Source organism: Nipponia nippon, unplaced genomic scaffold (assembly GCF_047370975.1).
Source record: "Nipponia nippon isolate SJK-2023a ecotype South Korea unplaced genomic scaffold, ASM4737097v1 scaffold_6, whole genome shotgun sequence".
NCBI lineage: Eukaryota > Metazoa > Chordata > Aves > Pelecaniformes > Threskiornithidae > Nipponia > Nipponia nippon.
In genome coordinates, this window is record NW_028262380.1 from 83,134,026 (window position 1) to 83,158,901 (window position 24,876).

A 24,876-nucleotide genomic window follows, 5' to 3' on the forward strand; every position below is an offset into this window, starting at 1 on the left:
GCTATCCATTCCACTCGGGCACGGTGAGTTCAGAGCCCCAGGCCTGCTGCTGGCTCCTCCCCCCTAATTCCTTCCACCAAACACCCCATCCCTGAAAAAAAAGGCTGGAGAGCAGGTTAAGCCTCACCCGATACCGCCCAAGCCCTGCTTCTACTCAACTGGGAACTAAGAGGGGAATCCCAAGGATTAAGTTCCCGTTCTGATGCACACAAAACACAGCAACTACAAGCATACAACGAGACAACAGGCAGACAGGCGTGTAACATCTCCAGTCAGTAAGATAACAACCATCAGCAGCTTCGTGGCCAAAAAGCTTCACCTCAGGAGCTCAGTCACCCATCTTCAGGCCAAGCTAATAATCACTGAAAAAGCATACTTCCCTAAAGCAGCGGAAAACACAAGTCACTATTTTGGCTTCAGCATACTGTTTTCCTGGTCCTTCCGTATTTCTCATCAAATTAGACCTTCTGTAATCTTAAACTGGACATCCACACAGTCAGTGCTCAGGACCAACGCACACGAGTCACTCACATGTGAGAAGACAACCCGAGTCAACCATTCACTTCTGTCTGCTCTGAAGTTGCACTGCTGCTTCTCAAAAATAACCTTAAGCAGCTGCAAGGCAGAAACAGAGGGGGACCGCGGGAGGCAACGAGCAGAAAGCTTCAGGGCGCCTCAGGCGGACGCTGGAAAGGTCCAAAGATCAAACCTACGGGCACACACGGCAACAGCGGTGACAGCACAACAGCGCTGTCCTCTGTCAGACCACCGTCCTCTCAGTTCAGTGTGCTCGGGGACAGCTGAGCCTGCGACTCATTTATCAACCAGTTATTCAGGTGAGCTGGCTGTAATTTGTATTCCTGCACCTGAAAGAGTCCCCAAAGCCCCACCTCTGCAATCGCTGACACCAAAAGGTGGACTCGCACCCCCTGGAACACATGCCTGAACTGATCAGACACAGGGGCTACAATTAGACCTCTCTCACAAGAACGACAGCATACAACATTTAGGCCAGCTGATGTGCTGGTCCACCATAAAACACGCAATAGGAAATCAGTCTGTCAGCGTTTTGTGGAAGACAGCATTTTCTTCAGCTGAAAAGCCAAAAACCAGAAGGGTGCATTTACTGTTTTTTGAACTGCAGCCTGAGTCACAGAAGACATCTACACAGAGCCCCAAAAGGGACAACCGGAGCCCAAAATGCACAGAACAGCTCTCAAGTTCCTGCCCTGAAGGGCTGGGGTTAGCATCTCAAAGGAGAGGAGATCAGTAGAGCCCTGCCTCCCTTCTAAGTTCAAATCTGGCCTCCAGAGCAGGTAAGTGGATGAAAGCAGGCTCCTTGACCCAATTTTTCGAAGGGCTTCTCCTTCGTGCCAGGGACAGATACTCCTATAAGCTTCCCCTTTACTGTTTGCATCATACAAGTTGCGTGCAAGCCAGACATTCATTTTGAACTAGCCAGCCAACGGAATGGCAATAACATGGACTCAGCTCGACACCAGCCCCACACCTTCTTCCCAGCCGGCGTAACTGGCCAGGCAAGGAAGGCCACCAGCAGCCTTCGCTTGAGTACCGAAGGGTTTCTTGTCCTACATACGTAAGCAGAGCAAGATGCCTCCTTCTAGACACTCAACTGCTGCTTTCCTCATTCTCCTTTGTCTTGACGTTAGAAGACACGCTCCTGCTTCCCACGCATGCACATCTAAGTCTTCCACATATGCCCTTACGACGGGGGATTTTTGCTATATGTTTACCAGCTTTACGTTCAAATCCAGACCGAAAGACTGTCACAACACTCTCGCCAGCCTAAGCGGCAGGAACGCGCGGTATTTGAGGCTCAAACCAGAGCACTGCAAACAGGTTCCAAGTTACACCACGTGGGTACTATCAAGTACAGCCATGCAATCTGTCGCAGAAAGAGATGGATAGCGAAGAAATTTTAAATGCTGGATCGCATAAATACTGCATTCTAGTCCACGTGAAGCATTTACACTAGCGGCATCTGTCTTAGCAGCAGTCGTGGAGTCCGGCTCTCCTATTTACATGAACCCTTCAATATAAATGCCCGCGTTACTCCCCGTGACAGAATTATTCTACCAGTTCATTTGACAGACATCTGAGCAAACACACATGTGCTGACTTCATTCGTTTCCTCTTCATTCTGCCTAGTTCCCCTTTTGCCCACTAACAGGTTGATTTATTTCAAACACGGTATTTAACTAACATCGTAACTTTGGATTTAGCTTTCCACAGCAGCGGAAAGTGACCGCTGAGAAGCATTCAGATACACTTGGGTACCACCTTCACTCTACAGTCGGTCTTTCCATCCCTCTCACCCAAGTTCCTAAAATCCTCTCCACCTCTGAACACGCTCTGTTTAAGTCCGTGTTCGTAAAAAGCCACCGTGCCAGAAGAGTTGCTGGAAACCCGGCTCCCCGCCTAGCTGTACCAGTACAGAGAACCAAGCCTGTACTCGTGGGTTTCAGCGGCGGAGAAGGGTCGGGTCCTCAGCTGGGGGTGGCCGCCAGAAGTGGGTGCTTACCGGTCTGTCTGAAGGACGTGGATGAGGTGCTCCATGGCGTGTATGCCTACCTCCAACCGGTATTTCTGCGCCGAGGAAAAACGAAGAGTTAATGCTCTAGTGCAAAGCTCAAACAAAGCTTTTTAAGCAAAACTGTTAAAACCCTTCAGGACGTTCGGTACTTACCTTGGACAACGATTTCAGAGCACGTACGGCATCCCTCCGGTCATCCAGTAAGGTGGAAGAAGCTACTCGGTCACACAGCTTCTGGATCTGGAAAGGGACGGACACAGGCGATAGGAGACCGCGTGCCCGGGCGGCGCCGGAGTCCAACGCGCCCCGCAGCGCACAGCCCGGCACCGGCAGCGGCAGCGGCACCGGCCGCCCCAGCGCTCCGGGCAGGCGCGGCGCACCGCAGCGGAGCAGGACCGCCCGCCCCCGGCGCTGTCAGGGCAGCCCCGCCGCAAGGAACGTACGGAGCCTTCCCTTCCCTTCCCGGCCCCCGCCGGCCGCCGCTCCGACCCAGCACCCGGGGGGACGGGCGCTGCCTGCCCCGGCCCGCCGAAGGGAAGCCGCCGGCAGGGGCCCGGCTCCCGGCGCAGCCCCGCGGCCGCCCGGCAGCGGCTAGGCCCCGCCGCGCCGCGGCCCGCCCCGCTCACCGTCTCGGCGCCGGAGGGCTGCGGCCCGGCGCTGGGGCCGCCCATGACGCCCCGCAAGAAGTTCATGGCGGCCGGGCTCGGCGCGGCCACCCCGCTCGCCCCGCGCCCCCGCACCGCCGCGCCCGCACCCGCCGCCGCCGCCGCCCCCGCCACGGAAGCGGCCGCCGCGCCTGCGCCGAGACGTGGCGCCGACGTGGCCACCGGCGGGCGGGCGGCGCCGCTGCCCCGGGCCCGGCCCTCCCGGGGGCCCGGCCCCCGCTCCCGGGAGCCGCCGGCTCTGCGGGCTCGGCCCCGCCTGCCCCGCTCCCCACCGCCGCGTCGCATCCCCGCCGGCGGTGAAAGCGGCACGAAGCGCTCCCGCCCGCCGTAACCCGCCGCGTTCGGCTCTTGAATCACGGCAGGACACTCGGAGGAAGCTCAGCCTTCGCTTCCAGATCCACCCCAGCTGATAATGCTTTTCGCCGTTACCGCCTGCTACCCGCATTCTGCCTCTTGTTTTCACTAGAAAATAAAAAATCAAGTAAGAAACAGCTCTGAACACCACGTCCGTAACAGAAGGGTTCGTCACGTATTTGCTCAGAATACACCGACCCACAGGGGCCAGGGGCATTAACCTGCCTAAAAACAGAACCCTGCGCACACCGCTCACCCAGTGCCCCCCGGCATCTGAGGGGTCTGTGTGTCCAGGGCAACCCCAAGACAAACCTTAAGGCCTGGAATTCAGAAATTGTGTTTGCTTATAATGGAAAAGGAAAACACGATACCAACTCCTAACTAGACGAGAATTACTGTGATGCATTTTTTGGAATGGGATCAGCTCAGTGAGAGAGAGAAGCTTACCAGATACCAGTGATGGTTCAGTCTCAGGGAAGAGCACTCAATAGTCCTATTTCTTTCAGATGCTGAATGTCCCCTCCGTGGATGCTGCTGCAGCACTTTCTGCCTTCCTGCTGAGGAACAGCAGCCAAGAAAGAACCAGCACTCCAGACCCTTCAGGCACCGCACCTGCACGTCAGCTCCCAGCCTGATGCAGCCCTCAGGATGGTTACCAACAGGATTTTTGGTTTGGTAGTCGTTTGTTTTCTCTGCTTATCAAATTACTGCCAATTTTATAGCAACGATAGCAAATTTACAGAGAAAGGAACTGATCATTGTACTTGGGACTTGAACTGGTTAGTTTCATTCCGGGGAGAATAACCCTTCTGACACCACAACTTCAATTAAGAGCTTTAGGCATTTTATTTGCCCCATCAACTAAAGAATGAAATCGACATTTTTCATTACCACACGTAATTGAAACTAAACATTTACTCTTTCTATTATCTAATAGCTTCCTCCCCCATCTAAACACAGACATCAAAAATCAAAGCTTTTGTCTGAAAAGATATCGCAGCAGTCATTACAAAACAGGCAGTTTTGTTCATTTCTAACTGCATCTCTTGTAACATCAAAAAAAAAAAAGCCCTGAGCACCTCCAGTCCTTAAGAAGCTACACAGGTTTTTAGGTGCAGCAAACCCCTCAACCTCACAAAGAGAAGAGGCAGAGCAATCACATCTCACTCCTGCAACACTTCACACACAGCCCCCTGCAACTGATCTCTCACCTGCCCTGCACTCTCCCTCTCTGAGGGAAACACCTTTCCTAAGCAGCTGCCTTTTCCCCAGCCTGATCTGCCATAATGGGCAAGAAATCCCAGACTTGCTCCGCAACTCTGCTGGGAACCTACCCGAACCCCGTGGCTGGCCATGCTTCTCCTTTTTCCACTGACCCTGTTTTATCCCTGCATCAACACCACCCGGCTTGCGGAACAGCAGATTTCTGTCTTGCTGAGCAACAAGGAAACCCACAGCAAGGTTCACTTTCCAAATAACCTGGTGCCTTGCAGCAAACACAGCCATCAGCAGCTTTCATGAGCCACAGCAGGACAAAGCCAGCGTGCACTCACAGCACACACCGAACGCCGGCTTTGCTCCGTCCTCCCCGCAAGGCAGCGCAGCGGGGTGTACCCGGGGGCGAGGCTGACCTGGGGGGCTCTGCACCCCTGACACTGGGCGCCCACTTCCCCTTCCCAGCACCGAGCCGGCTCAACAGAGCTGAGCCACTGCCCCAGCCTGTGAACTCCTGGGATGCAATTACACTTCATTGCCCAGTAACAGAGAAACAGGTGTGGTGCCTTTTTTTTTAAATAAATCCTTCTCCTAACTAGAAGGGGGTTGAATACCATAAAGATGCAGAAAGGATCCCCCCTTCCCCACAGGGATGGGGCAAGGTACTTACCTTCCTGGGCCAGCGGCAGGCACACGCCAGGACTCCTCAGAAATGCTGAAGCCGGGCATGTAGAGATACTGGCCCTCGCCAAAAATAAAACCAACCAGAACCAGACTCTCCAGCAAAACACAGTTCTTTATTTCAAAGTCTCCATCCTTACATACACAGCCTCAGGGAAATAAAGTGGTTGGTTTCTGACGAATTATGTTTGATGTGGCCCAGCAGCTAAAAGCATCCACACCCCAACAGCCCCAGTTCTGCAGGTGTCCCAGGACAAGCCAGCGCCCTCCCACACGCGGAACAGGGAAACATACCACGCTCCGTGGTCCAGCTTTTGTCACGCCGGGAAGGAACTGTTGGGTATTTACCCACAGCCATGGATTATTTTGTATCTCAGCATAATTAAAATCCCCGTTCCAGTGAGGAGCTGTGTTGACTGAGTCAGGAAGGGGGGAGCCCTGCCCGGAGACAGCCGCTGCCCGCCAGGCTGATGGGGGCGCTCCCCCGGAGGCGAGGCGGGGCTCGTCGAGAAGCAGCCGCGCTGCAGAGCTGCCAGGAGAGAAACCCCGGGAAACGCGGGCCGACCCGCGCCCAGCGCCCCGGCCACGCCGCCCCCACCGACCCCCGCGCCGGCGCGGTGACACCCGGCCCTACGCACCCACCTCCGGCGGTGCGGGGGCCTGAACGGGACTAGGCTAAACCGGGAACGCGGGGCTCCCCGGCGGCAGCCGCCACCGCTCCCCCCCCGGTGTGGGACATCCATCCCGGCCGGCCACCCCCGCGGGTCCCGGAGCCCTGAGACGGAAACCGCCGCCCGCCCGGCGGCCGTAAGGCCCTGCCGCGCGCCCGTTAAAAGCCGCTGGCCCCGCCCGGCGGGAGGCGGGCGCTCCGGCAGACGTCACGGCGGAGGGGCGGCGGCGATTGGCGGAGAGCGCCCGGTGGGGAGCCCCGCCCCGCCCCGCCCCGCCCGGCGCGGGCAGCGCGCAGACAGCACGGGCGGCGCAGGCGCAGGCGCGCCCGCCCCCACCCCGCCCCTCCCGTCCCCTCCCGCCGCGCAGGCGCGCACGCAGGCACGCACAGGCACGCGCGCGCGGGCGCCCCGGCCGCCCCTCCCCCGCCCGGCCGTGACATCGCTGCCGCCGCCGTCGCCGCCGCCGCGCCCCGGTCTCGCCGGCCGCCCCGCCCTGCCCCCGCCGCGGGACCCGCCGAGGGACACGCTCGCCGCGCCCGACACCGAGCAGGTCCTGGGGGGGACGTGCCCCGGCCCCGCGCACCGAGCCGTTTTCCCTGGGTGAGCGGCGGGGGAGCGGCGGTAGGCCCCGCCGCGCTGAGGGGCGGGGGGGGGTGATGGCCGTTTAACGGTCGCGGCGCGCGCGGGGCTGAGGGGAGCGGCGCGCGCCGGGCGGCAGCGCCGCGGGGCCCGGCTTTGCCCTTCGCCGCCCGCCCCGCCTCGGCGCGGCCGGGCCCGGCTGCTGGCTCCCGGCCCGGCTCCCGGCCCGGTGCGGCGCGGGGGCGGCGGCGCCGGGCCGCGGCTTTTGTTCGCCGTCACCTTGGCGGCGTGTCGCCTGCCGGCGGTCGCTCTTCCGCCTCGCCCCGGGCGGCGCGGGGGGGGCCGGGGGAGAAGCGCCCCCTCGGCCGGCGCTGGCCGGCGTACCGCCCCGGGCCCTGCGCTGCTGGGCGCTCGCTGCGGCGTTCGGCCCTGCGCCCGCCTTTCCCCGCCTTGCCTCCCGCACTGCCTGCCGGGGGCCCCTAGAGGTGCCTGGGCTCGGGCATGTGCAGGATGCCGCTTCCCCAGCCCCGGCTGTGCTGCAGAAGCAACCCCGGCTTCCCGGCCCGGCGAGCCCTCCTTTTCCCTTACGCATCGGTGCTGCGATGGCATCGCTGGCTGGAAGAGCTCTCCCCGCTCTGCGGAGCTCGCGTTCCTGCGCTTCCCCTTTCCCCATCACAACCTGAGCTGCTCTGTTTTCACACGTAATATGGCTGAAGTTGTTGCGAGCGCCTTTTATTCTGCAGATCTGGATGCCTTGAGTAGGTCTTCTCTGAGCTTCTCCCGTTCGTCTTCTGAGCTGAGCTCGGTGCGTTCTCAGGCTCTGCTCCCCTTCACCTCGGAGGGCTGAAGTAGAGGTCATTGCAGTGCCAGCGCGGGCGCACAGCAGCAGCCCCACAACAAAGCTTTTCAATCCCTTGGGTAGCTGGGCGACCCTGGATCTTGAGCTTCCTGCCAAGCACCGCTGCACGAAAGAGCTAACGCAGTGCAGAATGACAGAATCGGAGATTCTTGTTTGATTTCAACCAGAAGGACTTGGTCAGTCGCGCAGGTTTTGTTCTTGTGGCCTTCCGTGTGGGTTTGGCAATTCCCAAACCATCTATATGTTCTAGGCGTTTCAAGTTCGGTGGGCAAGTGTTGTGCTTTGCTGCAGAAAGAACGGTTAAGATACCCAAGGTATTTTGGAACCGTTGAGAAATAGGATAAGTTATTTTGTTCCTTGCTCGGTTCTTGTGCAGGTAGACTACTTATCCGCAATCTCTATGTTTAAAACCAGCACCGTATTCTTTGGTCTGTAATGGGATGCAGGAATATGAGGGGAAAGATATCCTCTCTTAGTAAGCATTTATTTTTTGTATAAAGCACTCTCTGCTGTCTCAGGGTTTTTTTTTTCATTTCTCCTACGGACACTTTTGATTAAGGAGCAGTAGCAGAACAAAGATCGGTGACCAACTTAGAAGAAATGGTCGCTCTGCAGCGTAGGCCGTGCCGTCCTACTCAGTGCTGTGTGGCAGACTTCACGTGACTTAATAGGGAGCACCCACCGCTATGCATACCCGAGTTCCCGAAGGTGCTGTAGGTGCATTACAATAGCACGGGGAGTGGGTATAGGGTTTGTCAGCTTGCATTCTGAGAAGGTGTTGTTCCTGACAAACGGGTATTCCTTTGGCTTCTGGAGTTAATTTATCAGTAACGAGGCATTCTGTGTGCGTTGTGATTGTAAGCATGCCTGCAGGGCCATACCTGCCCTAGGAAAGCCTCTTCCTTCTTAAGGATCCCTTCTTGCTGGGGACTCTGGTAGCTTGGGTGTAAGAGACGTGGTCTTGGTTTACCACGTGAAATGTTCTTGTCGTGTTCTCATCGGCAGATGTGGGCTCGCCGCGCGGAATTGTGATCTCTATCATATGGTATTTTTCATTAGCAGAATGAAATCTTTTCTGTGATGGCTAGCTTAAACTGAAGACAAAACGGAATGAGCTGACCATCCAGTCTACTTATCCGCTGGTGTCCTTATGAATAAAATGTTTTTTCTTTATGGAACTGAGGTTTCAAATAATACGTCTGCTATCACACTTGAAGAATATTTTACGGTGCTGAAAATACGCTGAGGAAACACAGTATCTTAACGCGCAGCGTTGAATTCGAGTCTTCCTTCTTACTGTAGCGGTTGTGACACTGGATGTCATTTCTTTTGAGAGCATTTGACAAATAAAGAACTACGTTGCAACTCAAGGAACATGTGAAAAGACCAATATGTCAGACTAATAGGTATATCTGATGAGATACCAGAAGAAAGGCACCGAACCTGGCATCGGATGGTGACAGAGGGAGGGAGAGAAAGAAAGAGCTGCAGTGGCTTCCCCAGAAAGGGTGGTGCTGTTGGGTACAGTCGCTATTGTTATTGCTCTTCGGGTGGGTGCTAGCTCTTTTGGATGGTGCAGCTTAACTGCCCAGAACATGGTCCCCAGCGTGCTATTAAGCTCCTCTCAAAAAAAAAAAAACAAACCCAAACCACCTAACCCTGCAGGACAGCTTGATTGGAAAGACCTGCATGCTGTGCCTTGGGGCTCGGCCACGTCAGGTTGTAGGGGATTAGGTAAAGGAGATCATGAAGTAAAGGGATTCTGGTAGATTACAGAGGTTTGCTGGCCCTTACTGCAGATCGAGGAGGATCTGAGCGCTCACCGCCCAGAGCACGAAAGAGAGAAGGTGGTTTCAGTACTGAACTGGCTCGTTTGGGACTTCCGATTGCTCTTTCAGTGTTTTCTCATTTCAGTCGATGCTTATTTTAGTTCACCACGGAGTACCCGCCAGCCTTTGCAGGGCTGTGTTAGGGCTGCCCTGGCTTGTGCCGGCTGGACTGTTAGCTGCCGCTCGGTTCTTTAGCTCTTTTCAAGGGGCGGCTGCTCACGCAACGTGTTGCGGTAGTGGGATCTCAGAGCCACGCTTATGGATCGCGGCAGCAGGCACGCTCTTTAAGGCATTATTTGCTTGTCTACAGTAAGAAACGCAGTTTAAAAGTGATAATTTGGATTTAGGAGAAAGCTGTCCGAGGTGGTGAAAGCTGCGCGCCCCTTCCCTTCTGTTTCCCCTCGGCTCCTGTGGTGTGGGAAGTGGCACCGTGTCCCTCGTGGCTTTGCTTTGCGTGCTTGCTGTCTGGGGAGCATCTTTCTGATGTGCAAGAGCATTTTGTCCAGTTTTATTTTCCGTTTAAGTGGTATATTCAAATCTGATCAGCGACTTGGACACGAGTCGAAGACTTGAGGATTTAAGAACAAGCCACGCTGTTGGAGATTTATGTAAAACTAGACCTTGATGTGTGTGTGCATTTAGTTGTGGATGAATTGTTCTATGGAAGAGTTGTTCAGAGGATGAAATTTGCTTGTCAATAAAACAAAATACTTTACTTGCTCATAGTTTGCTAGTAAAACAAATGGTGAGGCCTGCATCTCCCTCCCAAAGCTTAAAGGTTTGTCTTGATGGAGGTTACCTTCAGGTTCAAATGACACTTTCCTGAGCTCCTGTCAGAACTTGGTTCAGCTTTTTTTTTTTTAAGTAGAATTGGTGAAGCATCCAGGCGGCGTCACTGTTGTTGGTCTGTCTTGACACAGGACGGAGGTGGCTTTGAACTGCCTCTTTTGGCACAGCCAAAGACTTTGTGCCCACGTTTATTCTCCGGGTACCTCAATTTGAGCATGCGGCTCAGCCGTCGCCTCAGGTAACTAAACGCCTTGCCGCAGATGACTAGTCACGCCTCTTTTTTCTACAGGGTAAGGGAAATAATAATGAGGAAGCTTACAAATATGTTAGGAGAAAAAGGCTTCTCTAATGCGAGAGCTGCTTATCGAGGAATACGCATGCCAGCGAACGTTGTGACCGCTCAACACATAGTTGCCTTCAGTACTTCAGAAACAAATTGCAGCTGCCCTCCTGTGCAAGCTGATGGGTGATAGCTTGGGGCTTTTTTTTAATTTATTTAGTTGAAGAAGCGACAAACAGTTTAATAAATAAAGTTTTATGTATCAAGATGATTACAGGCTGAATGAATTTGCACGCTATTAATTCAGCGTGGACTTGAGAAATTATTGGCATTAGTTCCCGAGCACTTCAGCACAATTGTCCTGACGTGAGCTATATCTCATCCTTTTAGCCCTTACCAGTTTCATCTCGTTGCAAAGGCTAACTTCTTGCTGTGTTTATCACGGCTGGCATTTGTTATCCCGGGCCATCGAAAGATGTTTTTTGCAGAGCTGAGAAAAGGCTGTAATGATCTCGTACCAGAATCTAACAGAATGTAGCTGGGATGTTGTCGCAAAGTTAAACGAACGTTACTGTTTATTTCAGCACTACCCTGCAGTCGCACTTGGTGTTGCTCTTTGGAGGAAAATAGCCTTTCTGCTTCTGTGCATTTGCTTATCTTTGCATGCAAATAACAAATAATTCCTTTCTGTGCTAACTCTCCCATTGTTTTTGTTTTCTTGAAAGAAGTGACCATGGAAATAACTCGAGATAGGAACTTGGTGGTTTGAGGTAATGGTGGCAAGCTTATCCAGTCCTGCCTGTAGGCTTCAGTTGTTGCTAAGTTGTTCTGAACTTGAGTCATGCCAATCGAAGTTGCAAGAAGTATTGCACTGGTGCGTGTGCACGTTCCTTCGGTTCCGGAGTCCGGTCCCTCGGGTGGGTGCCGCTGGGTCCCTTACCTCTGAGCCTTGTCTGGAGAAGAAGGAGATTCCATGGTACCTTTAGTCCTCCGAGTCCATTACGAAATAGATCGCGTGGCTGCCGGTTCTCCTGGGTTCCAGAATGCACTGCAAATCCGGGGTGCCTTCCTGGTACCACAGGAGTCAGAAGTGCTGAATAGGGTGGAAATGAAATCTTGTCGATTAATCGTTACGTCAGCTTAATGGAGGCAGGATTACCTGTGGATGAGCAGCAGTTGCATGGGTGTTCGTGTTACCCTGTCTGTGCAGCTGATGCCTTTTGCCAGAGTGCGTGATGGAGGGGCGTTCGTTAACAATACGGTTGCACCGTAAAGAAGCTAGCAGATAAATTTATTTGATTTCTGGTGTTTGCCTTCTCAGTTTCAGTATTTTGTTTCTGGCTAGTCTGTACATGAGTGCCTCGAGCAATAAATTCTCATTAAGACGCTTTCCCAACGGCCGCTTAGGCTGATGTGGCCTATTTTATGCAAGTGAGAAGAGCGGTCAGATCCTTCTTTCTCAGCTGTTATTCCTTGACTCTTGAGTATGTACCGATGAAAACTGGAAAAATAGCTTTTATAGAGTATGTGTATCTATGGGGCTTCCATTAGCGCCTGGTAAAACACAGAGATACCGTTCTTTGTAAGTTTGGACTGTTCAAATTCTTGATGCCAGTGCCTTGGGTTTTGGCTTAAATTTCACTGGTGCCTTTACCCCCAAACCCCTCAGGCCTGCTAGGTCTCGGGTCCTTGACTTTAAGGAGGCGCTATACTAACTGGGACACGGGGAGATTTTAATCTTTTTAAAACCTGGTTTCATGGCACCCACGTTGATAGCAAGGAGTACCTGCGTTTTTATTTTACTGCCTTTTAATGACTTGGAGCCCTGAACAGTTCGCTAAGCCTCTGCTGCCCTTATTGAGATCTCTGAAAAGATAATGAAAGGAAATAATACCGAGACAGGTGAAGAATTGTGCTGATACATCCTGTAAAATACTGTGATTCTCTGATGTAAATCAATAGCGCTGTCACTTGAAATACGGACAGAGGTGGACGGTGCTCACCTCTTTGAGCGTGTAAACCAACTTCCGTTTCCAGTCGTTAGGGAAGAACTGGCAGTGTGTGATCATTGCGTACTTGCCTTTCTCAGATTTTCTGAAAGGTTTCGGCGGCCTTTCCTGAAATAGCACAGCTTCCAATGAAGAAAAGATCTAGTGTGATACCGATCTGATGTAGCGTAATGACTTGTCACAGATTATTATGTTTTGTACCCAGAGGCATTTTCAGTGTCCCTTGTGGTATGCCAGCAATTTGTTAACATACGTACTTCGCTTATTGCTATATTCATAAGAATGTGCGCTGGCTATGATCTGCTTTTTAATAGGTTCTTAAAAAAAAAATTGCAATGAAGCTCCGTCCTTGTGTATTCCCACAAGTGCTTGCGGTGAAGATCGTATCACCACGATTTTGTGTTCATCGTCAGCTTCTGGGGCAGGGGAGCAAAAAAAAGAATAGTCTCACCTGTAGAAACTGAGGTCCTTGGTCTTTTAAGGTTGGTTTCTAAGTAAAATTCCCACGTGCGTGGCATTGCTGTAGTACGAGTCATGTGAGGACGATCCCCAAATAGCTCAGATTTTGTTTCTTTGGAGGCTCTCGCTTTGAACACGCGCAGGGCTCAAGCCTTTGATGTCCCTTAGTATTCTTGACATTTGGTTTGGGGTCTGATTATCAAAATGACTTCTCCTGCGGCTTCCCATGAGTCACAAGTAATACTATGTTTCAGAGTCTCAGAAGGTTATAATAAAAATTTTGGATAATCCTAAAATAAGTTTTCTGGTTTCTTATCTCCACGTTCAAAACTTGCATTTTGGGCTTTGCCTGCTGCCTTGCCTACAAGTTTTTGAGACCATGGTTTGAAGTGTGATTCCTAGCTAACTGCAGTCGGGAACAGTTCTTGGTATAGTCTTGTGCCTTGGATCGCTGGGTTGCGATTATTTGGACAGTTTGTTAAGCGTAAACTATTTGAGCTAAGTACTTGGGCTTTTTTCTTCCGAGTTCTTTTTTGATGCAGGATCTGACATGTTTGTGGCACCGTTCCTGTGTACGTTTTACCTTTATTACCAGCCCTTCTTGAGCTGAGGTTAATCTCTCAATTTCACCCCATGTGCTTCACGTCCTGTCCAGCTGTAATTGCGAACAGTCCTTTGGATTGGCCCTTGGGTTGGATTGACGGGTCGAGGTTATTTTGGTAAGAAAACAAAAATTTTATTCTAGGATTATCTATCTCCCAAGTTGGAAACTTGGAGTTTGGACTCGGTCGTCTTTGCCTGCTGCCTTGCCTACACATTTGGGGTTTTTTTGAGAGAAAACAGATTAAGCTTTCTTTAGAGAAATGGAGGGAATCTCATGATTGCAGACGCTGGTATTCATGAGTGAGTTCAGCCTTCCTGACATGAGCTGCAGAAAGCAACGTGTCGGGTGCCGGCAAGCCATCAAAAAGACTTCCAGAGTGCTGAAGATCATTTTATGACATGGACAATCTGCAAGGCAATATGGATGGGTAGGAGCACAGCAAGTGAAACTTAAGAACTGTTCAAGGCAGGGAGAGTTACAGGTTGGCCGGCTTCTCCTTGATCCCTGGGAAGGCTCGTAAAGCAAGTCCTCCTGGGAGTTGCGTTCAGATCCATGAAGGACAAGAAGGTGTTTGGGACAGCCGGTGTGGGTTTACCGAGGGCGAGTTATAACTGGCCAACTAGCTTGCCTTCTGCGATGACACGAATGGCTCAGTGGATGAGGGAAGTGCAATAGATGTGGTTTACCTTGACTTCATTCAGGCCTTGGTTTTCTGTACTATCCTTGGAGCCAAATGGGAGAGAGAGCCTATGAGGTGGGTGGGAAACTGGCTGGACAACCGGCATCGGAAGGTTGTGGTGAGCGATACAAAATCCAACTGGTAGCTGGCTGCTTGCAAAGTTTCTCTGGGGGCAAAACTGGGGCTGGTGCTCTTTAGCGCTGTTTAACACCTTTCTTGTGACCGGGACGATGGGCAAAAGCGATCCGCCGCAAGTTTCCGGAGGGATAGGCTGGAGAAATGGGCTGACAGGAACATCACCAAGTTTGACAAAGGCAAATTACCAAGCTCTGTGTGCACATGGAAGAACTGCATGCAGAAGTAAAGGCTGGGAAACGATTGGATACGAAGCAGCTTTGCGCGAACGGGCCTTGGTGTCCTGGCAGAAAAGTTGAACCCCAGTCGGCAGCGTACCTTTGCAGTGATGAAGGACGGTTGCATTCTGGGCTGCGGGAGCGTAGTGAGCAGAAATGGTTCTTCCTTTCCATTTGGGCTCCCGTGATGCCCAGACCCAGAGTATTGCTCCCAGTTTTAACTCCTTGGTACAGGAAAGAAACCAACATGCTGGAATGGGTCTGGTGTAGGATCACCAGGATTGTTAGAGGATTGGAGCACCCGGAGAGAGGAGACTGTGAGAGGGCTAGGCTTGTTCAGCCTGAAGAACAGAGAACCGGAGCGGGGGGATGATACCTTACTGCTGCCTTCAACTACCCGGTGCGAGGGTGTGGATCCATACTTCTCCAAGGTGCGCCCTGTTACAATGGCAGCTGACAGGCACAAATTGCAAGTCGAAGTTCTGTCTACACGTTAGCAAATAACCATATTCAGAACTTCTTTTAATGAGCACCTGTTCAAAACCGGTCGTGGTTTGTGCCTGGGGTGCAACCAGGTGAACCCAAGAAGTGCTTTCCAACCTGACTTATTCCGTGACAAATGTGATATGCAGTTAGCTTGGACAAGTAGTACCTAAGGCTTTGGTCGTCTCTGAGTTGTAAAGGTTTCCCTTCGCAGTCTTCAGGGAAGGCAAATCCAGCCCACATAATGACTTCAGAATATTGGTGCTACCGTCTTCGTGTTAGAGGTGTGAGGGTAGCCTTTTGAAGCAGATGTGCTTTGAGATAAAGGAGTGTTACCGGATGACTTCAGAAAGTGTATTCCTGTTTGTTTTGCAGTGCTGTTGAACTTGGATTTTTAATTGTTCATCAGTTTATTACCAAAGGGTTAAATAAATGGTGCTACACTTTGTTAACAGGGTTTTTGTTTGTTTGTTTGGGTTTTTTGTTTGGTTTTTTTTATTTAAAGCACCTGTTCTGTAAGGGACTTTGTTTCCACTGTTCCCTCTTTGTCCAAGTAACACATGAATTGACTGAAATCTTTCTACTTACTCAAAGGAGGTGGGGGAGGGTGTCTTGAATTGCTGGAGTAGTTCTGTGTGAATTAAGTTCCCGTTAACATAATTGTTTCAATTCTAATATCACTATGCTCATCCTTTTATGGGGATGTTGTGATACATAGGGCTGTCTTCAAACTAACGTGACTATTTTTAATTACAGGATTTGACACTGTGTACCAAAGAAATGGTGATGGAGAAGCCAAGTCCCCTGCTCGTAGGGCGGGAGTTCGTGAGACAGTACTACACTCTGCTAAATAAAGCTCCTGACTTCTTGCACAGGTAACGCTTTCACGCGCAAAGTGACTGCTGTTTTCGAACGAAAGTGTGCAGCGTTCATTATAAATTGTGTAAACATTACTTTCTGAGTATGGGAGGAAATGGACGTGGCTAACTTCTGGGCTCTTGGAAAACTGTTTCGTCTTACTGAAAACTCCTTAGGCTCTAGAACCAAGTCTGGTCGTCTGGATGCATGGCATGTTATAAAGGTATCTCCCGTGTGGAAAAGCGAGCTGCTTCTCAGCTGATAACATGGTACTGTGGACGTATTCCAGAAATACTTTTCTAAAAAGACAGAAAAGGAAAGAAAATGGCAGAGGAAGCACTTGCATTTAGTACCTAAGACAAGCATGCTAATTATTTCAGGATACCATATTTTGCATTGCCTCTGAGAAGTTTTTGTCCTGATTATGATTGGAGATTAAAGTATAAATGTCATGGCCTGGACAAGGTAGGTGGAAAATACAGTAGGGTTTTTTAACCTGTCTCCACTATTTAAGCAGTGCTCTGAATGTGTTCCTTCCTTCTTTTTTTTTTTTTCCTTTTTTTCTTCCTTCTTTTTCTGATTTTGTTTGGCTACATACAGCTTGTCACTTAAGATTTTGCATTTCCACATTTGGACTTGGAGCAGCATGGACTCGTAACAAATAAAGGTGAAAGTAGCTTTGCCAGTCTATAACAAAGGAAAAAAACAGTCGCTGCTTGAGTCGGTTTTGTCTCAGAACTTGACGTAAGCTTGATGGTGAAAAATTGGACTGTTAGATCGAGCACAAGGTAGAGCTCTCGTATGGCTTACTTGAGAATTCAGTCTTTTGAATAATGCCTCTTTTCATGTATAGCTTTGAGGTAGGGAAAATGCATGCTATCATTTTTACTTAAGTCACTGAACCGCTGTGGAACCATGTTGTTTAGTGTGTTTAAATCTATTTTTAAGGTGTCTGAGCAGTGTATCCCAGGCTTTCCTGATCTATGTTTAGTAATCTAACTGAAGTTAAAAGCAGGATTTTTAGCAATTGCAGAAATTTTCCTCGCCCTCAAACCTTGAACTCTAACGAGTCAGATCAAATCAACAGCTGGACAAGTACGTCCATGTAGCACATCGATACCTGATATACAAACTGAGAGCTCTCTCTGACCCAAGAACTGTGTTCTTGAGGTATGTATCATGCCTGGGTGTTTTCCCCAGGTGGCCCGGAAAGGACCTCTTGCCTTGGAGTCAGCTTCGGAGGCACCTCGTAGGCAGGTCTGTCAGCAGTTAGCACCTTGTCCATATCCGTAACCGTCCATTGCCTGTAAAGGTCAGGCAGTTGAAATTCTTTTAAGAGACTTAGAAAGGGTGTGACTGTATCAGTTTTTCAAGGCAACAATTACGTTGTGAGCAAATGATGCAATGGAAATCGTGATACCGGAACCGCAGGGTCCTTTCTGAATGATAGAAAAGCCCGGGTCAGTAAGACAAGTTTCTTGTGAAGTGTTGCTGTCGTTTTGCTCTGAAACCCAGAAATCGTTTGCATAAACAAAGAGACAGAAAAGAGTTTGTAAGGGATGATTAGGGCATGCTTCACAGCTTAATACCAAAGGCAGAAGGAGAATTATATCGGTTCTACGGGGAGATTGCCCTTTCCTTTTGTAACATTTCTTTTCAATGGCACTTGGACTGTGTGCTGGGGTAAATCGCCCACGCCTCAAACTTGGTGTTGAAAATAGTCTTTGATTTTGCTTGTTAGAGCATTTACCTGTAATGATAGTGACTGTAACCTTGGCAAGATTTGGGGGCTGTTTTGATTTAAGCAGCAAAATACTGTCAGTATGCTTTTCCTCCCTAACTGCTTCAGCCAGAGAAGAGCAGCCAGCTGTTCCAGGTTTGCCTTCCCTCCTGCTTTCCCTTGGTACAGCAACATTACTTCCGTTGCATCAACATTAACACGGGCTACGGGAGCGTTATGGAGCTGGTGCTCCTGGTGCATGTGGGATGTAGAGTGATGTTTCCAGATCGGGGTGATAGGAAATCGGCACAAGTGTACGTGTGAGGGACAGTGGCGTCTGAGGAGACATCTAGCCTGTTGAAGGCAACTTTGGTGCTTTATAAGAGGTACGGGATATTACTCCCAGCCCTCTAAATCTCAAGCTTTACTCGAACGACTCTGAAATGCAGCTTTCCAAATTATGCTGTATGCATGGTACATTGAGTGGGAACAGGGAATTGTCCGTAGAGTTTACCTTCTTGCAGGAATTGTGCTTTCATCAAGGGCTCTAGTCCAAAAACGTTACAGAATTTTTCTTCTTTTATGAAGTGGAGGGGCTCTTGATGACGGGTCACTTAACTGCCCCCTGGAATAGCCCTGCTGAGGTTGGGGGAGCTGGGTAGACGCTCACGAGGCAAGCTGCCCTGGTGCGGGTGATACTCTGTGCTCGCAAATATTCTTTGTCCACGTGAAAGGTGGCACAAGCGACTCTGACAGTAGCATCTGTGAAATTTCTCTTAAATACCTCTGCACAAAAGTGTCCTGGAGGTTTTGATCTGGTTTGGTTGCATCACAGCTGACTCTGGAGCTGCTTGTGTGAAATACCTTCTAGCCAGTTTTAGTCTCTGCCAGTGCTGTCCCTTTTTTTGGGCTGCGGAGGTGGCTACCTTTTTCTAGTCGGGCTCAACTATGGAGGACATTTGCCTTCCTGTTCTTTGGCCCCGCCTTGTTTATGAGCGATGCTCTTCTGAGCGGGCATCTTATCTTCCCTCTTTCTCTTGCTGTTAGTCTGAACAACAGCTGGCTCACTGCCACATAAAGGTTTTGGTTTTTACCGCTTCCTGATGCTTGATGCGCTCCTTCTTGCAGCGGTAAGGGAGTTTGGACAGCAGGTGTTCAAGTTACTGGTTTATCCTGCTAACGGCTTGAGAAGAGCACCGAGTACCCTGTCGCTAGTCGTTATCCAAAGCTTATCCAGGGGTTACGGGTAAGCAGAGATCAGTTTGCCCTCTAACTGGGTGTTACTCAGTGTAGTTTGCATGCCTGTTGCACTTTGGGTGAATTTATATGGCTTTACTGGCCCCTTAGCTGAACATCTATAGTTCCATGTAACTGGGGACATAACATTTTCTCCTTTCCTGATCGGCGGTTCCCACTTGTTAGCTTCTCTGCCTACCAAAGAGTTTGAACAGTTCCTTAAAAGCAAGGTAAAACTCTTGGTCCCCCTGTGAAAGCACCTAGTAAGATACGCTGACGGTCAGAGGGCTCACTTTGGAATTCAGAGAGTGAAAAGATGCTTTCCTTTCTGCTGGCGCACTGCTGCAGCTGAACTTCTCTTCTTCCTCGCTGCTAGGAACTGCTGGACCATGCTCAGAAACACGATTGTGCAGTCGGAACCAAAGAAAACAATCTCATATTTCCCGGACTTCTTTCTGGGCATAGTCACGGGAGGTAAAATCTTGGGTTGGTGTTTTCAGGAAAGTAGAACTGGAAAGAGTTTCTGGGTTTAGTAGGATTAACCAAGAAATGGGAAATGTGGAAGTTTTAGTGTTTAATTCTGTATCTTAACACTGACCCTCTGCATTGGCTTGTTTCACTAGAGAGAAGTGTTCCGTATCCTTGCGAATCTGTGTGACAATGGAATTATAGAAGTAGTTAATGAAAATTTTATTTCATATATACAGTACGAGGGTGGATAATAATGGTATCTTGTAGAAGTAGAGCAAGCGTTAGCATTCAGACCTCGTGGCAATCACTCCCGAGGCAGAGCATGCTTCTAAATAAAAAAAGGTGCGATACGATGGTTTTGTCTGATCTGTTCATTTAAATGTACAGAAAATGTTTAGCATTTGTCACATGCTTTATAAGCTGGCAGTAAAAGTCCAAAACTTAGACTGTTCCAGGCTCAAAATTTGGAAGTCGGATGAAAGTGCACAAATATCGCTGAAACGTAAGAAAAATATTTTCTTCAGCAAGTGCGTGTATATTACATATAAAAAATACGAGCTTTTGCAGTCCAATCCAGAAGCTGGGTTTGTTTTTCTTGGAGTGGTCCAGAGGTTTGTGCTATTTACGAGACCACAACAACAACTGCTACTTGTGGAATGTAAGTTTTGTGTCAAAAGTTATACAGTGGAGGCTGCTATAAGTGGTGATTCAGTTATTGTACCCCATGATGCAACTAATGCAAATGAAATACTGTTCACTGCCTGAGTGTAAGGAAGCAGAGAGAGAACACGGCTTTTGGGCTGCGTCTAGTACTGAATTCATCCCGTGGTGTGGCAGCAGTAAGATGCACTTTCGTTGGGCCTTCTTTCATTTGCTGGTTTTGTACACTTGATTTCAGACAGCATTTCTTCTGGGGGCTTCGTGTTCAGCTGCGGTGCCTAGAGAAGTCTGGTCTTTTCTAATACTTTGGAGGTTTGTAATGAGCTCTTTGGCCATCGCTTCTGAGAAAGCTGAAGCGTGAAGTAACAGCCACAGATAGCAGAGAGACAGGATAGATGGGGAGGCGGGTTGGCTGGTCAGCCACGTTGTCTGTACGGTCTGAATCCAGGGCAGAATCCCTCACTGCTGCCCGAAGCTTTGAGGAGAACGGGGGCTCAGAGGAGAGGCAGGCGGGTTGTTCCTCCCCAGGCTAATGCCTTGGCTGGCTAGCGCGGCTTTAACACCGGCAGACGATTTTGACGTTGGGGAACCTTCGAGCCAAAATGCTCACCTTGCTTAAAGGAAGCAAGTGAAAGGTTGAGGTTGATGTAGGAGCTTGCTACGTATATTGGGCAAACTGGAATACTGAATATTAGGTTTGTTTGTTCCTGTTTTCTTGGAGCCTCGGAAGTGGAAAATGCATCTTGAATTGCTGTTTCTGGTGAAATTCCCGATGCGTTGAGCTCTGCAACTTGCGGCTAAAATACTTGTTGGAGTTGGTTCTATTTTTTCACTGCTGTGACCTTTACATCTCTTCGCTTGCAGGTTTTATGGCAGGAATTCTTCTTACGTCCATGGAGGACTGGATGCCAGTGGGAAACCGCAAGAAGCAGTGTACGGTCAAGCTGTGCGTATCGAAATCAGTCCGGTAGTCCTCATTAACGTTCAGAACTTACTTGTATAAGTCAATCTGTTCCTTTACCAACTACTTCGACTTTCTTATGTGCTCAATAACGTATTGTGATACCGCCTCCTGTTCAGAGGCAGATAGGAATTTGTTGGCTTCAGTTTTTTTGTTTGACTGTTGCTGCTTTTACTGTGGCCTGTGTTTGATTCATCACCTTTGCATCTGGAGTGCAGAAAATATATTTAGGATGGGAAACAAGATCAAGAGGACCTGTTAGACTTGTGCTATTGATGTATCTTATTTCAGTTAGAAACGGTTCTTTGGGAAGGGCACTTTGATCTTTGCACGTTACGTGGAATTCTGGATGTTAGCACATTCTTCTGTGAGTGGAGTTTTCTAAAAGAGGAAGATAACTTTTGAAGAAGTGAAATAAGTCCAGAAGATACGAGTTTTTGCTTTGGTTGTAGCTCTTTATCGGAATAATGTCTGTCACCTAGGGGCGTCTGTTCGGTGGTAGCCACGTCTTTGAGCATTGTGGCTTTTAGCCCAGGGCAGGTTTGCTGTCTTCTTTCACCGGCAGAACCTGATTAGGCAGCACGAAAAAGTGACATTTGGGTACTTTGTGGATGAGTAGAGGGTTGGGGTTTTTTGTTTGGGGGGTGGTTTTGTTTGGGTTTTTTTTTTAAACACAAGGTAAAGCCTGTCCCTCTCACAGGCCTTTTAAAAACGAAAGCCTTAAAATAGGTCATATGTTGTAATACACCTGGAAAAATCGGATAGCAAGTTGTACGCTTTTTGACTGCTCTGAGAAGTAGTGCTTGAATCCTGGTGGAAAAGTTCAGTTTAGAAGTTAGATGAGCTCGGGTACACTATTCTCAGTGAAAGACACTTCTTGGTTCCTGTATTTACCCTTTGAGCTTCGGTGGGGTGCTTTTTTGTGTTAGTTCAGACTCGGGTATTTAAAAGGCGTAAAGCTCTGTGCAAAACTCAGTGTAGCTAAAATGTAACTCTCTATTTCTAGGAGATACACAAGAAAGTGATGTCATTACAGTTCAGCGAATGCCACACCAAGATTCGTCACGTGGATGCTCACGCTACTCTGAGTGATGGGGTGGTTGTGCAAGTAATGGGAGAGCTGTCGAACAACGGGCAGCCGATGAGGAAGTTCATGCAGACTTTTGTGCTTGCTCCAGAAGTAAGTATGTGTAAGATTGTGTTTAACCTCAAATAAGGATGATGGAAAGCTGACCTGTAGCTACAATTTGTCGTATTGGGGAAAAAAATATGATCTGGCTTTTAGAGCTTGGCCCGGAGGCTGACGTTAAATGCGTCACGGTATGTGAGTGCAGAGAAACGAGTGTACTGGACTCGTCCCGAGCGGTTTTATTTCCTTGGACTTGAAGTATTGGAGCAGTGATTCAAAGTAAATTGGAGCTTGCGTTTGGGAGCTGCCATTGGCAGAAAGAAATAAAAAAAAATAACTTTCGGCTCTGCAGATCAAGTCTCTAGCGTAGTTCTCTACTTTCTTCAAGTCTGCTGGCAAATACGAGTATGGGTTGATGCTGCGCAAGTTACCGCTCAAGTTTAGCTCTTAGCGAGAGCAGAGCTGTGTAGGGGTGAAGGGTGTCTTGTGTTCTTTCTTCGTCACAAAGTGTTGTGTGGTTGGTGATCCACGTTTCAGAGTCTTGTTGAATTTCTTCGTTGTTTCCCTACGCAATGCTATAAGCGTGCGGTCACCCTGTGAAACTTTGTTTTGGTTTTTTATTGTAAAGCTTTTGCAATAGGGAAAATTCTACTTCCTTGACGAAAGTGAGGGACTTTATGTTTACTTAGAACCTGTGATTGTCGTGAGTTAGCTCAATTGGGTTTTTTCCTGCTTGAAACTTCCTTTTTCAGTTGGGCGGAAGTTAGCGTTCAATCGTTTGCTTAGAGAAGAGATACCACTTGGGAAGTGGCGTTAGTGAAACGGTCCTATTCCAAAATGTCGGTGTGTGCCCCAAAGCTTATATCTCTAATCCATCCTTGCTGTTGACTGCTAATATACTGTTCATGCAAAAAAGTGCGTGTTGCTCTTTTACAGGGTTCTGTTCCAAACAAGTTCTATGTCCATAACGATATCTTCAGATATGAAGATGAAGTATTTGGGGATTCAGAAGGAGAACTCGATGAAGGTGAGAAGAATTGTACATGTAGAGTTTGTCTTGTTCTGGTTCCTCTAGCGTGGATGCAGAGCTTTCAGAAGTGTCTAGAGGAGACGGAAAGATGCAAACCGTATTGCATTCTCGTGGAGCATAGTGATTTGGGAGGGGGCTGAGGCGGGGAGAATAGGTTATGTTGTTGGAACGCTCTGCTGGTCCACAGCATTCTGTAAAATGAGGGTCATATAGTAGCACCTTGTTCCTTGAAGGGCTGAACTGGCTCAGGGTGGGTGAGGCTTGGCAGAGGATGGAAATAGTGCGCAATAGTCCTTTTGCTGCCACTCGTTTCATCGGGTAGACTTGATTTCTCTGATCGGGTGAATTTTTAGGTAAAGTGATTAGAAGAAGAAATCTAATTGGCTTTTCAAATATGACATGTAGTACACTTACATACCATCGTCACATTCAGTAATCCATTTCTGTTCAGGGGCCGAACTTGGCCTGGCCGGGTTTTTTTCCCCCCTCTGTTCACTGAGGCAAAGCAAATCACAGTACCGCCAGAATGTATGTACATGGGGTCACTGGATAACGTCTGGAATTTTTTTATCTCGGTTCTGTGGAACAAAGCATCTTAGGCAATCATCCTTGTATGTGAGGTTAATCTTCTTAGTTTTAGATTTATGAGCTAATAGCGCAACCTTCCTCTTTTACTGCCACCATATGAAAAGCATCTGCTGCTTTAAAAGACCCTCGACCCCCCCTGCCAGAGCTTCCTAGCAGCAATATGTCTCTGGTTTCTCCTTTTTGTGAAAATAGTAAGAAACCAAGCTTCTTGAACGAGTGGAAGGGTGTCCTATCTTTTCTTGCAGCTAATTTTGCCTTATTTTGTTGATGCAGCTTTATTTTGATTACCGCTAGTTTAATACGCTTTTATTTTAAGTGCGGCTTGGGTACGCTCGCAGAGATGTTTAAGGAAGTTTTTCTTTTTTGTGTCAGAGTCTGAGGAAGAGGTGGAAGAGGAGCAGGAGGAAAGACAACCATCACCTGAACCTGTGCAAGAGAACGCAAGCAGTACTTACTACGAAAGCCATCCTGTAACGTAAGAAGTCCGTTTTATTATATGAAATTGCTTTTTTAATAAAAAAGAGAGAATTGCTTTGGCTTTGGATTCGGGATGTGATTTAGCGGGTAGTTTAGGAAACTACACTTAACTTGATACATATCTGTGTTAGGTTAAGGTAATATTATTTTGAAACATTGCTTCTTGAATGGAGAGAGGAAGTAGGGGATGTTGTTAGGTTTGTTAGTTATTTTCACTTCTGGTTTCAAATGGGAGGTGAAAAGGTAACAACCGTGTTTATGTACACAGTTAATGGAGCCTTTGTTATGTAAACTTACAACAGTGAGTTGATATCATGTAATTTATGTGAACAGGTGGGTTGACAAAGGGGTGGTTAATGCTATGTTACTCCTCGGATTTGGGTAGCGCTTGAAAGCGAGAGGAAGGTCAGCTTTTTGAGAAGCTGCTGTACAGCTGCATTGGAAGAATAGGTCTCTGTCCCGAGCGTCTTAAAATCCTAAGAAGATGAAAGAAAAAAGTTTATTTATGTTTTTATAGGAAAAATACGTTTTATTAAAACCAACCAACAAACAATCAAGAACCCCCACAAACACAAAAAAGCAAACACCACCAAAGCCCTTGCTTTTTTTGAAACATAGGAATGCCTTTGAAGGGGCCAGACCTGACTTCCTGGTTTCCGTGGTAAAAAAAAGACTTCTACGAC

The 24,876-nt window shown here is 49.0% G+C and overlaps 2 protein-coding genes across 5 annotated transcripts in view; one reads left to right on the top strand and one right to left on the bottom strand.

The window, feature by feature from the left end:
• USO1 (USO1 vesicle transport factor) overlaps positions 1-3,335 on the bottom strand; it is a 35,984-nt gene extending 32,649 nt beyond the window's left edge. For all 3 annotated transcript variants that reach the window (XM_087736666.1, XM_087736667.1, XM_087736665.1), the window contains exons 1-3: positions 3,181-3,335; positions 2,708-2,794; positions 2,543-2,607 (exon numbers count right to left, since the gene is read on the bottom strand). In XM_087736666.1, coding sequence (XP_087592792.1) covers positions 2,543-2,607; positions 2,708-2,794; positions 3,181-3,246 — 218 coding nt within the window. In that variant the 5' untranslated portion in view covers positions 3,247-3,335. The remainder of the gene's footprint in view (positions 1-2,542; positions 2,608-2,707; positions 2,795-3,180) is intronic.
• A 3,194-nt stretch (positions 3,336-6,529) lies between these two features.
• Positions 6,530-24,876, top strand: part of G3BP2 (G3BP stress granule assembly factor 2) — a 31,230-nt gene continuing 12,883 nt past the window's right edge. Inside the window, exons 1-6 of one of the 2 annotated variants that reach the window (XM_087736696.1) lie at positions 6,530-6,740; positions 15,820-15,938; positions 20,873-20,954; positions 21,976-22,149; positions 23,035-23,125; positions 24,089-24,191. In XM_087736696.1, coding sequence (XP_087592822.1) covers positions 15,844-15,938; positions 20,873-20,954; positions 21,976-22,149; positions 23,035-23,125; positions 24,089-24,191 — 545 coding nt within the window. In that variant the 5' untranslated portion in view covers positions 6,530-6,740; positions 15,820-15,843. The remainder of the gene's footprint in view (positions 6,741-15,819; positions 15,939-20,872; positions 20,955-21,975; positions 22,150-23,034; positions 23,126-24,088; positions 24,192-24,876) is intronic. The other variant, XM_087736694.1, reaches the window with a different exon arrangement.